This window comes from Mastomys coucha, unplaced genomic scaffold, assembly GCF_008632895.1.
Source record: "Mastomys coucha isolate ucsf_1 unplaced genomic scaffold, UCSF_Mcou_1 pScaffold16, whole genome shotgun sequence".
In the NCBI taxonomy this organism is placed as follows: Eukaryota; Metazoa; Chordata; class Mammalia; order Rodentia; family Muridae; genus Mastomys; species Mastomys coucha.
Genome location: NW_022196898.1, coordinates 55,746,543 through 55,760,313, shown reverse-complemented (window position 1 = coordinate 55,760,313; position 13,771 = coordinate 55,746,543). Strand labels below are relative to the sequence as shown.

The following is a 13,771-nucleotide window of genomic DNA, read 5'->3' as shown; positions in this document are numbered from 1 at the left end:
CCTGTGGTTGGCAGCTGCTTGGTTGACTGCAACTCTAAGGGAGACAGTAGAAGCCAGTGAAGAGTTGTCTCTTGAAGAAAAGGGATAGTGGCTGATGGTAACACCACTTGTGCTTTGGGAAGTTTTCAAGTGTTGTCTCTCATGGTTTCAGTGATTCAGCTCTATGGGCCTGAGAGTACCTCGTTTTTCCTCACACTAACACCTGCCTTGACACATTATCACATTGAGTCTCATTTTGAAAGGCATAATTTGTCTGGCTGTGGAATTGGATTCTAGTAGTGTGTTATTGGTGACATAAAAGGATACAGTGGAGGGAGGATCTGTGTGTTGTGATTAGTCAGCCTACCCACCCACTCCCTCCTGGAAGCTCAGGCCCCATCTGGGGAGACTGAGAACTTAAGAAACTTGAGACAGAGGGAAGACAGAACAGCCAAAACCTGCTGGGTCTCAGAAAACGAAAGAGGCTGAAGGTGCCTAGTTTGGCTCTGTAGCTCAAAAATGATCCCTTTTCCATTCGTATTCTCTGATGTATGTGTGTGAGGACAAGTTATTGGAAAGAAAAGGCTCCCCCTTTTATTTATTTATTTATTTTATGTATATGAGTGTTGTTTTCATGAATACCAGAAAAGGGAATCAGATTCCATTGCAGATGGTTATGAGTCACCATATGGGTGCTAGGAATTGAACTCAGGACTTCCAGAAGAGTACTCAGTGCTCTTGACCGTGGAGCCATCTCTCTACTCCTCCTTTAGGAAACTATTTTTATCTAGCTGAAGAAAAAGATAGTAGACTTGGGTTTTTCTTGTTTGACAATATTGGTATTGTTTTTTGAAGGGGATACATTTAAAATGGGAGTCAGGCTGATCTCTGCTAAGAAGCAAAAGGAGATGCTGTATTGGGGAGGGAGACTAACTGTTTTGACTTCTTTGCTATCCTCTGAGAAGGTAATGGCTGGGAGTAGAGTCTTAAAAGGAATAATTAGCTGAAAGATGTATGGAGAAGGGATTTAGAAAAGATGTAGGAACCTTAGACAGTGTTTTAATATACATCTTAGTAATTGTCCTTGTTAAATTTTCTGTTTCTGATAGTCTTTTTGACTCAATGCTAATATCTAAGGAATATGCTACCCATAATTTCTAAACAGCAAAATTCTGTGCACAGTATGCACAGAAAGCAATGGGACAATTTTTTTTTAAATGCCTCAGAAAACCAAAAGAGGGATACTGCACCCTCAGATAATCTCAGTAGTTAGAAAGACTGGCCCTTCTATGCGCATCTAAGGTATGCTTTCTTAATGATTTGTTTTCCTAGTACTTGCTGTTTACCTTTGAGTCTAGTTCTTCACCCTTAGGAGAAAACCTTCCTGAGGAAATTAGAAGCTGTTAGTTAGATAGGTATGTGAAATAACAAAGTTAATAAGATGTCTGGCCTAACCTCTAATTTTTGGAGGGCCCACATTAAACAATATCTGGATAAGGCATAGACCCAAGTCATATGTACTAAACTATTTGAAAAGCTGCTTTAAAATAACACTTTAAACTGGCCTGAAATTTAATTAGATTTTAAAGATAGAACAAATAGACTTCCATGTTTGTGTGTGTTATGCTAGTCACCGTGTTCCTAGAGGAATGGTGACAGTTGATGGCTAAGCCATCTGTTACTATTGCATGGAGAGTCGAAGCACATTACACAGACTGTAGAGAGCCTTAGTGCTTTCATAGGATGAAATACTTAGTGCAAAGTGAATATGTTGACTAAAAGAATATAATGCACACTGTATATTGTCCTATCATTGTCACTTATCCATAGGGTCATAATAGTGTTTTAGTAGCTTTTAATTTCCTCTAATTGGATAGAGAGAAGGAAATTTTGAATTAGATATGGGAAGGAGGAAGCTGAGCTATTTACTTCTGAGGCTGTAGATCATACATTTTCAGAAGTAAACTCAACTTTGGGTAGTAAAAAGTATTAAGATCAATTAAACAAATAATTACAATTATTTTTCTTTTGAAGTTTATAACTTTTTGGGGTTGCCTGTGTTCCCTTTGTCTTGGTAAGTACTATACCATCTTGTAGATCACTCTGTCACTACACCCACCATAATGAACCCAAATTATCAGGTCAAACTTTTCCTAATGAGCCTCAGTGTTACAGGGAAGTCAGTCCAACCATCATAAGTTGTGCTATAACATAGCACACTATACTGATACATATATCCTATGCTGGCCTTCAGATGCAGCAAGTAGACATGTGTTTGATGTGCTCATGGGAGAATGGTGAGGTAGCTTATCCTTCCTCGGATATGCTGTCAATCTAAGAGTGGAGGCCAGCGGTATTTTGGGTACTTTGTCTACATTTCCTCCTTTCTTCCCTGTACTTACTACCTTATGCTAAAGCACCCCAATGAAAACCTAATAGTTGGAGGAAATCATTACAATAAGAAGTAAAACAACGGGCAGTGGTGGCACACGCCTTTAATCCCAGCACTTGGGAGGCAGAGGCAGGCGGATTTCTGAGTTCGAGGCCAGCCTGGTCTACAGAGTGAGTTCCAGGACAGCCAGGGCTACACAGAGAAACCCTGTCTCAGAAAACAAAAAAAAAAAAAAACAAACAAACAAAAAAAAACCAAAACAAAAAAAAGAAGTAAAAACAAGCCATGCTTTTGCAGTTGTCTTTGGGTTTTCTTTTATCCAAATGACCATATTTTTCCACTTAACTACACTGAGTTTAACCCAAACAGAAAGCTGCTATTAGATCTGGTTTCACTAGAAACCAGAAGTTGGTTTTGGCAGTATCCTTATTTACAGCATAAAGGTGAACAGCATGTGAAGATTCTTTCCACCAAGGGAGAAACAGCTGCTAGCTGGAAAGAACCTGTAGAGTTAGACTCCTGGAGAAAACTGGCAGAGCCACAGCATTCTGTAACAGCTGCCGAGAGACAAGTCTCCTCAGCTTGTAGTTCAGTGTAGCAGAAACGACAGGAGATCGATCGTTCATCTGTGTGCTGCTGGACCACCTTACAGACAGCTATCCACTATGCTATTACTTGAGTTAACACTGCCTACTTCAAATGTGGACGAGATCCATTATTTGAGAGATGGGGTGTTAGGAGCACTGCACATAGTAGTAAGCTACTTGCCATAGCCTACTATTTTTAGATGGGAAAGATTTTGCTAAGCTTTAGACTGCTGATAAGCTTTATTAATGCAAGGAGAGATTATGTCTATTAATCTCAGGTTGCTGAAGAAATATCTCTAGCTTGATACAACTGCTTCTCTGTTTTTTATCTAAAAATCTGCAAGTGTTACTGAAGTGCCTTCCCCCACCTCACCACAATGTAGGTGGTATCTGGAATCATGCCCAGAACCTTTTGAGAAAAAAAAAGAAGAGGAGGAGGAGAGGGAATCTAACAGCCAGGAGAAGGGAGCACTTCCGAACAGGCTGCCCATGCCGGCAGCAGGAGCCTGGTGGAGGAAGTGCTGCCTCTGGAAGCTGTTACTAGCCACTCATGGGCTCTTGACTATACTTTTTCCACTGCCAAAGTTAACTGCATATTATGTTGAAATTAATTGCTTTGGTCATCCTTGATATACATCTTGCCTACTGAGGAAGTAGTGAACATGTAATTGGAAATCCTATTTAGAAGGATTTAGTTTTTTGTTTTTCTTTTTGAAAAGCAGCTATGCATTTGAAGTACTTAAAGTTTTAGCATTTAAAGTAAAAGAAATATCTTGGACTTCATGATGATATTTGTTAATCATTCTGAAATGATATATGTGGCTGAGTTTGAGTTGTGATTGTCACTTATCTTTGAAGCTTGACCTAATGTACAAGAAAGGAGTTTTAAAGGTTCACTTATTCTGCAGATGTTTATTAAATACCTTCCTGCATGTGTGAAGCCCTTCCTGACTTGCTCTGAGGGTATGCAATTCTTCTTTATGCCTTCAGTGTCTTTTCAGACTTGATAAAACAGGATCTCCCTTTCTGTGTCAGAGTTGCCTGAAGAAAAAACTTCCACAGTTAGATGGTGAACCAAGATGAGTTCTAAATACCCAGATTTCTGTCTCTGGTGTGCTATTTGATTCTGTTCTCTGCATTTGTCCTTAGTGGGAACCATGCTAGATAGGAAGTTCAAAATACAAGCCAGTGTCCTCTTGTTTGCTACTCTATGACTGTAGAGTCCTACCAGTTCTGTTTTTCATTTGTTCATACTAACTGCCTATGCAAAGCTACAAACCAAAGCTTGGTTCTTACTGCAGTGCTACCCCAGCAGAGGATGTCTGTGTTGGAAAAGGAAGATTGTGCAGCTGTAGCTAATGTGGAGTTTACATTTTAAAATTTATTATATTGTGTGTATGAATGATTTGCCTGTCTGCATGTATGTGCACAACATGAGTTCAGTACCTTCAAAGGCCAGAGAAGGGAGTCAGGTCATCTTAGGCTGGAGTTACAGACAGTTATGAGCTGCCATATGGGGCCTGGGCATAGAACCCAGGTCCTCTGGGAAAGCATCCAGTGCTTTTACCACTGAACTATTGCCCCAGTTCCTGATTTACTCTTTCTAGCTTCAAAGTGTTGATGACTGGGCCATTTGTATTATGCAGGAAAACTTTTCACCTATGATAGAATACAGTTCCATAGATACTATTTGCTAATGACATAATTTGTTTCTCCATAGGAACCTTTTCAGAGTTCTGAATCTGAATCCAGGTTCTCAATTTGTACTCTTCTTTTTCAGGAATGTGAGCTTTATCTCAAATTTTATAGAAAGGTCATCAGAAGTAATGTGAGAGTTCTAGAGGAAAGGTTTAAGCAACTGATTCTCAACCTGTGCGTTTAGACCTATTTGTCAAACTTCTGTATCCAAAATTACTTGCTTAATGATCATAATTTTATGCTTGGGGGTTACCACAAATGAGGAACTATATTATAGGGTCAAAAAAGTAAGAAGGTGGGGCTGGAGAGATGGCTCAGCAGGTAAGAGCACTGACTGCTCTTCCGAAGGTCCAGAGTTCAAATCCCAGCAACCACATGGTGGCTTACAACCACCCATAATGAGATTTGACGCCCTCTTCTGGTGCATCTGAAGACAGCTACAGTGTACTTAATTATAATAAATAAATTTTTTTTAAAAAAAGGAAGGTTCAGAACCACTGGCTTAAGCCATTTAATTCCATATTTTCACACATTACTTTGTTTATAAATAATACTGATTGCAAATTATTTTTAATTTATTAAAGCCAGTGGTCCAAGTATTCTACCATGTAGATTCGGTGACACATACATATAGCCCTAACACTCAAGCTAATAGACTGATACAGGAGAATTGTGAGTTCTGAGCTAGCCTAGGTCTTTTAAAAGATCTTGTCATTAAAAAAATATATTGTGCAAATACCTAGTTCTGATTTATTCTACCTACAAAGACCTTTAAAACTTGTCATTATTTTCTTCTTTTAGATTCATCCTGATTAGTTAAAATTTAATTAATGGAGAATTTGGTGTTTGTTTTAAAACTTCTCTTTCATCTGTACACTCTGATGTTTTAATTTTTTTAAAGGTTTATTTATTTATTTTATGTATATGAGTACACTGTAGCTGTACAGATGGTTGTGAGCCTTCGTGTGGTTGTTGGGAATTTAATTTAGGACCACTGCTCCCTCCTGCCCAAATATTTATTTATTATTATAAATAAGTACACTGTAGCTGTCTTCAGACACACCAGAAGAGGGCGTCAGATCTCATTACAAGTGGCTGTGAGCCACCATATGGTTGCTGGGATTTGAACTTACGACCTTCGGAAGAGCAGTCAGTGCTCTTACCCGCTGAGCCATCTCTCCAACCCTGATATTTTAAATTTTTACTGGTGCTACAAAACTCTAGGGATACTACACTGGTTTTATGAACTACAGATGACATTGCTGGGCTGTAATGTGTTTTTGCCATTGCTAGACATCCTATTCAAAAGAAAAGGCACAGCCAAATTAAAAAAAAAAGAATATGCTACAAGAGAGTGTTCTTGAAGAAAATACAAAACCAGATATGAGATTATATCTGTTTTCTGATAGAATTGGGTGAAAGGACAAAGAGTTTAGTGTTTGTGTGTAAAAGTTAGATAAAAGAGAAGGGAGAAACTTAATGAGATGAAGGAAATTTAGTAAAATTGGATAGTTACTAAAATAAATGGCTTTTCAGAATTACCCTCTTCCCCTTCCAACCTAGGTCTTCCTGAAATAACTGGAAAGAGATAGTAGGTTTGTTGTTGTTGTTTTTTAAAGATTTATTTATATGAGTACACTGTCTCTGTCATCAGACATACCAGAAGAGGGCATCAGATTCCATTACAGATGGTTGTAGTTGCTGGGAATTAAACTCAGGAACTCTGGGAAAGCAGTCAGTGCTCTTAACTGCTGAGCCATCTCTCCAGCCCAAGACAGTAGTTTTAAAAGAGTTCAGACAGCAGCCTCTTCCTCACCCTCCAAGTGAGAGTTATTGCCATAGTAAGAACCACATGGTAATGCTGAGTTTTAGGAAAGTTAGAATATGGCTTTGGAAAAGGAAGTGTTTAGTACAGCAAGATGGTTCCAAGGGTGAAGATGCCTGCCTCCAAGGCTGACAAGTAAGTTCTATCTCCAGGACTCTCATGCTGAAGGGAGAGAACAGACTCCCACAATTTGCCTTCTGACTTCTTGTGTTTTCCCTGGTACATGCATGTGATAAATATGATCCATACAGTTCCCTTGTACTAAGTTTTCAGCTTTTTACCTTTCTCTTGTAGCAAATCCAGTTTGCTGATGACATGCAAGAGTTCACCAAATTTCCTACTAAGACTGGCCGGAGATCTTTGTCTCGCTCTATCTCACAATCCTCCACAGACAGCTACAGTTCAGGTAGGTGTGACTTTCATGTCCCCTCTGTCCTGTCTTGTTCACTGGCGCTCTGTGCTAATACTTAGAATGTGAGGCTCGTTCTCAGTAAGCCTTGTACCCGAGGATGCTTTTGCTGAGATGTCCTTTCCAGGCTGTTTTCTGTGTGGTCTGTGACCATTGCCTAGTTAGTGGCACTGGGAAGTTCCTATATCCACATTTGCAAGTGGGGAGAATCAGTGGTATTTTTGCTTTCAGAACTGGCATTTAAAAAGAAATATACTTTTAAACATAAGTTATTTGCATAAAACATATCCTTCCATCCATGTTTTTTGTTGCTAAGACAGCTTGAACTATGACAATAAAATTTGTATTTTTCTTTCCTTTTATTTACAAGATTACCCTTTATGTTAACATGTCTTTGCCTGTTAATTTCTGAAATGGGAAGATACAAAGTATTGTAATGTGACTCCAGCTGTTTTCCTACGCTCTTGTTTTAGCCATCTGTAGTAAGTCAAGTCTTTGTTCTGGTTAAATTGTGCCTATCTCAGCTGCAGGGAAGGTATTAGGAAGTAACTGGAAAGCTGTTTAGAGGCTGAGATGACTCAGACCTGAGTTCAATCCACATAAAAAGCTGGGTAGGCAACCAAAGAGCACACATGGAGGGACCCATGGCGCTGGCCGCATATGTGGCAGAAGATGGCCTTGTTGGACATCAGTGGGAGGAGAGACCTTTGGGCCTGAGGGTGTTTGATGCCTCAGTGTAAGGGAATGCCAGGGTGGAAAGACAGGAGTGGGTGAGTGGGTAGGGGAGCACCCTCATAGAGGCAGTGAGGGGTGGGATAGGGGGGGTTCCGAAGGGGAGACCCGGAAGTGGGAAAACATTTGAAATGTAAATAAAGAAAATACCGAATAAAAAATTAATAATGAAAAAAAGAAAAAATAACTGGGTGGGGTGATACATTCTTGTAATCCCAGTACTAGGAAAACAGGCAGATTTCTAGATTGACTGGCTGTCTAGCGCCTGTCCTAGCATAATCAGTGAGCTCCAGTTCCCAGTGATGGACCCCTGTGGCCCCTGAGATGAACTAAGGTTGACCTCTCTGACCTCCTGTGCACAGACATGCACTCAAAAAAGCTTCTGAATCATAGAAAAGAAACTAAAGAAAACATTTAGAAGCATCTAATACAACTCCATCATTCAACAAAAGAAATAGTTAAAAGATTAAAAGGCTTGCCTGAGTCCAGATTGCTGTTAATGTTAATGAGGATTTGTATGAAAAGCCCTTCATTGTTTCTTACCAGTGTTATTTGCATTGTTTTATTAAACTTCAAGGACTGGTTGTGAGGTTTAAGGAATGTAAAAATAAAAAATTATCAAAGAAAATTGTATCTCTTCTGTGTGACACTGATAACCAGTATAGGCAGGATAGGCAAACAAGAACAAATGTAGGTATGCAGGGTAAACTGAAAGAAATGGTGATAAAGATTCTGTGGGGCTGGAACATGCAAGAAACAATCCCAAATAGGATGTCTAACAAAAATAAAAAGATACCTGAAGCGACAAACTAAATTATTGTGAGATGAGCAGGGCACTTATAGGTAAACAGAGAGGGGAATTTCATGTGGGAAGATTGAGTTCTGGAAGGAAAACAGAGATGGAGGAAGTAAAGTTCTTAAAGGTCTTGGATGGTCATCTTACAGCAACCCATTAGAACATGTAAAGCCTAGACTAGAGCTGAATTGTTAGAGTGGAAAAGGTGACCTTTCCTGGTGTGTCTGTTGACTGAGGACATACCTGTGGGAGTCAATAAGAAAGCCATGGTGCAGTGACCAGGGAAATGTCCAGTTCAGAGAGGAAAGGAGAGACTGGAAAAGTAATGCATATTCATCTGAAGGATGGATTTAAATTTTTTGTGGTTTTTATCTCAGATTTATCTTCTTGACAGATTTTTTTTCCCATAGCTGTGAGAAAGATCTGCTTGTTTTCTGTCCTTTTCTGTATTCCTTGAGCACAGCCTGGTATAAAATCCCTTAGGAATTGCTTTTATCTATATTTATTTGATTTATATTACTGGTTCTCAGAAACAGTACTTGGAAACTTGTTGGAAATGCCACCTTGAATACCTCCCAAGACCTGCCAAATGCTAACTTTGGCCAGAAACCTAGCAATCTGTACTTTAACAAGCAGGTCATTCTGATAGATGTGTAAGTTGAGAACCAGTGATCTATAGAAATGGCATTCCTTATCACTGTTACTCCATTCTTGTAGAGTCTGGTTACAGTCCAGAGGAGCCAAGTAACTAATGAAAGATCACCACAGGTGGTACAGGATTAGGCTCCATACTTCTCTATCACACACACTGCTGGTGAAGTATCATAGGGTGAGTGAAAGAGCTGCAGTGTTAAGAGATAGAGTTTCATTCACACCAGCTGTTAGAGCCTGGAGGAGCAGAACTGATGACGTAAAAGGGACCTGCAATTAAAAGTGTTCGCTTCACTTAAATAACAGTCCCGTGGGAACTGCACTCAGTGGAGTTTGGGCCAATGACGTTTTTCTCTCCCTGTTTTTTTGCTGTCTCTAGCTGCATCCTATACAGATAGCTCTGATGATGAGGTTTCCCCCCGAGAGAAGCAGCAAACCAACTCGAAGGGGAGCAGCAATTTCTGTGTGAAGAACATCAAGCAGGCAGAGTTTGGACGCCGGGAGATTGAGATTGCAGAGCAAGGTAAAGGAGGGAGGGAGTGGAGGGCCAGAAGCACCCTTTGCACTCTTATCAAGACCTGGGCAATTTAAGTGTCCTGGAAAAGAGTTTCTCACACTTTGGCTAAACACTTCTCTCTATATGGGAACTGAGCCTTAGGATTCTTTTTTATGTTTTGGTTTTTTGTTTTTTTATTTGTTTGTTTTTTTTCCTATTCCCAGTGTATGGTAATTACAGAGTGGTTTCCCTTCTCTTCATGACATCATACTCACAGGTCTACAGTGCATAGTCAGCAAGTGTTGGATCATAACATAGTGGTTAGTTGTGTGGAATATTTTTCTAGCTGCCAATATCAGAGACCCAGAATTCCCAGAAGCAGCTGATGTGACAGGTTTCTAAGCTAAGGTGGTGGTAGCCTGAGGGCTCATTAAGTCCTAGACACCCTCAGCTGGTGCGTGCGGAATGCAGGTGACTGCAAGCTGCATCTTAGTTTCTCTCCTCCTCTACACTACTCCACGGGTCTCTGTTCTTTTGTCTTTTGTTTTTTTGTTTTTGTTTTTGTTTTTTCATGTTGAAGGTGTGTTTCAAGCTTGACAGGCTCAGATAAGATAACAGAGAAAATAGAAATGTCTTCCACTGAGTTCAAAGTCATTCCTCCTGGACCGATGAAGACATACACAAGTCTGTCCACTTTGGCCAGTTTTGGACGTTAAATTCATTCTCTGCTCAGGTCTTTGTATACATAAAGCAGAAGCAAGAACTGCCAGTTGTGCTTACATCATAACCTCCAGTTACTCCACTGGTGAAACTTCTAGTCATCAGGGAAATACGCTTGGCATTTTCTACCCCATTTCACCAGGGTCAGCAGACCTAACATGGCTTGGCTGGGCAGGAGCGAATGGTGTTGGTAGTGTGGACCTGGCTCAGATCCTCTGTTCTTCCACAGACATGTCTGCTCTGATTTCACTCAGGAAACGTGCTCAGGGAGAGAAGCCTTTGGCTGGTGCTAAAATAGTGGGCTGTACACACATCACGGCCCAGACAGCGGTGAGTTTGTTGGAAGAAAATAGAGGGACTTCTGATATACGGGGAAGAAAACTTTATTAAAAATAAACATGCCATCCCAGGCAGTCTGCAAAGTCTGCAAAGAGGCAGATGAATCTCGGTGAGCCGGAGGCCAGCCTGCTGTACAGAGTGAGTTCAAGGACAGACAGACAGACAGATGAAGGAACATGCCTTTTCTTCCTACCTAGCTGACTTAGGAGGGTGTAAAATGTTTGACGACTTTTAGGAATGTATCTTTGAGGCATAGATGAGTGACTATATGCCACACAGCTGACTTGTACCTTGTGTGCTTCTCAGTGCCGGGTCAGCGCGTTGATGTTACAGATGCTGTCCTCTTGCTGACACTTGTCCTCTGTTCCTGTGTAGCCCCACTTTCCTCACCCATCTTTCTGTACATCGTAGGTATTGATTGAGACACTTTGTGCCCTGGGGGCTCAGTGCCGCTGGTCTGCCTGCAACATCTATTCAACTCAGAATGAAGTAGCTGCAGCACTGGCTGAGGCTGGTAGGTTCCATTTTTTACCAGTTTTGCCCCTCAAGTAGTTAAATACAACGCAACAAATTGTCATATACCTTGTATATCTGGGGACTATAAACTTGGGCAGTCTTTAAACAACAGAGCCAGAATATAAAGCTTAATGGTGGAGTATTTCCCTGGCATGCAGTGCAACAGTGAGTTCAGTCCCCATTATCATGACAGGGATGAAGAGAACAGGAAGAAATTTATACTAGAACCAAGGTATACTTTAAAACAAAAACAAACACCTAAGAAAATACTCAATTCTAGGGCTGGAGAGATGGCTCAGAGGTTTAGAGCACTGGCTGCTCTTCCAAAGGCCCTGAGTTCAATTCCCAGCAACCACATGGTGGCTCACAGCCACCTATAATAAGATCTGGTGCCCTCTTCTGGCTCGCAAGCATACATGTAGGCAGAATGCTGTATACATAATAAATAAATAAATTTTTAAGAAAAGTTTAAAGAAAATACTCAATTCTAATGTTGAATGGATGAAGGAAGAACAGTAAATGTGAGCTCAGCTGCTCTCTTCTCCCCAAAAGTCTTATCAATTTTGAGAGAACACTGTAAGTAGTGTCTTTTGTATTGATGGTTAATGGATTATTTGGTATTTTGTAGTACACTAAAATATATGTGCTATAACTTTTAATTAAAAATAAAATAATTTTTATTAAATCAAAATGTTCAAAAGCACATCACCTTGAAGTTGGTCTGAGGACCTTCCACTCTCTAGGATCTTGAGAAAGCTACAGAATAGACTTTGTTTCTTTTCTAATAACTGTTTATTGTAGAAGATTTAAGAAATTAAAAAGGTTTACAAGCTTCTCTTTATGCATTTCATTGGTAAACCAAACGTTAGTATGTACACATTTTTTATAACAGAAATATTCCATCTTCAGAAGTAATTTATGATGTCACTGGAAAGTGACCACATCATTCATTCATATGGCCTGGCCACATGACTTGACGTCTTCATTTCCTAGAATTGCATTTTTAATTATTCTGAGACTCTGTTGAGTACAGTGCTCTAGGAGCTTTGTTTTACATACTTCACTTTGCCTCCTTAAGATGCAGTGTAAAGTATAAAATTGGCCTAAAGACAGTAATATTTTATGACTCTAAGATATTTTTAAAACAGAAATTTCTTAATTTCTTAACTAAAGTAATTTCTGAACTAAAAAGTATTATTTTGACTTTTACTCTTTAATTTTTCCCTCTTCAGAATTCTTTTCCCTTTCATTCTTCATATGGCTCTCAGAAGCTGATACTGATGTGCACATCAGAAGCAATATTAACTGATTTATTTCTTTCTCCATAGGAGTTGCAGTGTTTGCTTGGAAGGGCGAGTCAGAAGATGATTTCTGGTGGTGCATTGACCGCTGTGTCAACATGGATGGGTGGCAGGCTAATATGGTAATCATTCATGTCCATTCCATATTTTTTACTATGGATTTATTTCCTTTTCTCCCTTAAAGCATGGTTCCCTAAATATATTTTTGTATGTTTGGTCTTATATTGCTTATATGGCTATATTGCTAAAGTGTTCGTAGCACAATACCTACTGAGTATGGATCTAAGATGCACAAGGCCCTGGATTCAGTCACTAGTACCAATAAGAAAGGAAGGCTGGAAAGAAAAGAAAAGAAAGAAAGCAAGCTCTGAGAAGTGAATAGAAAGGTGGGGGAAGGGTGAGCTGAGATGGACACATGGCTCAAACACAGCAGAATAAACAGAAGGAAATGATGTGGTCCCTCTTTGGAGTAGGAGTCTTATTTCTTTCCTTCCTGCTCCACTTCTCCTTTTGCATTCAAAGGAGCCGTATATTTCAACTAGACTGAAAATGAGCCCATGATTTGTAATACTTATTTACTGTAGCTGGGCATGGCGCATGCCTGTAAGCCCAGCATTTGAGAGGCAGAAGCAGGAGGAATCCTCGAACTCAGGAATTTTAGACTAGCCTGAGCCACATAGCAAGATCCAGTCTCAAAAAAAGAGCTTTCCACTGTAGCCTAGAACTCACTTAGGAATTCTTTTAACCATTTTACACCAACAGATTTAACTATATTTCCACTGTCTAAGCCTATTCTGCAGAGCGTTAAGAAGTGCTCTTTCAAAATATCCAGGGCTCTCTCACTAGTGTAGAAAATGGGCTCAAAGTTCCCCCTAGCTCTAGCAGCCTGAATGCCCATAGAAGTCTTCTGGCTGTTCTGTAGATCCTGGATGATGGGGGAGACTTAACCCACTGGGTTTATAAGAAGTATCCAAACGTGTTTAAGAAGATCCGAGGCATTGTGGAAGAGAGCGTGACTGGTGTTCACAGGTAACAGATTCTGGAGTAGCTGCCCCTTGTGTCCTTGCCTCATCAAATTCTTCTGGTCTCTCCTAGACTTTAGGGCTGTGTTTCAGACTTAAAATAACCAAGTGGGATTGTCTTCATTAGATAAAACTGAGTTTTTACTTTTGCAAAATCAAAGTGACCATAGAAGGAATTTTGAAGGAATTTTTTTTTTCAAATTCTAATTCACATGTTCTTATCTCTCCCGTTTGCTCCACTGAGTAATTAACAGTATTTGGGGGTAAGGGTGTAGAGAGGAGTGTATCTTGGGAAACTTGTGCTCAAT

The 13,771-nt window shown here is 39.9% G+C and overlaps 1 protein-coding gene across 3 annotated transcripts in view; it reads left to right on the top strand.

The window, feature by feature from the left end:
• The window catches only part of Ahcyl1 (adenosylhomocysteinase like 1), a 33,982-nt gene that overhangs the window by 12,502 nt on the left and 7,709 nt on the right, over positions 1-13,771 (top strand). For 2 of the 3 annotated variants that reach the window (XM_031375143.1, XM_031375144.1), the window contains exons 2-7: positions 6,776-6,887; positions 9,449-9,592; positions 10,515-10,615; positions 11,036-11,138; positions 12,469-12,563; positions 13,364-13,470. In XM_031375143.1, the coding sequence (XP_031231003.1) occupies positions 6,776-6,887; positions 9,449-9,592; positions 10,515-10,615; positions 11,036-11,138; positions 12,469-12,563; positions 13,364-13,470 (662 nt within the window). Of the gene's footprint in view, positions 1-6,775; positions 6,888-9,448; positions 9,593-10,514; positions 10,616-11,035; positions 11,139-12,468; positions 12,564-13,363; positions 13,471-13,771 lie in introns of those variants that run through there. The other variant, XM_031375145.1, reaches the window with a different exon arrangement.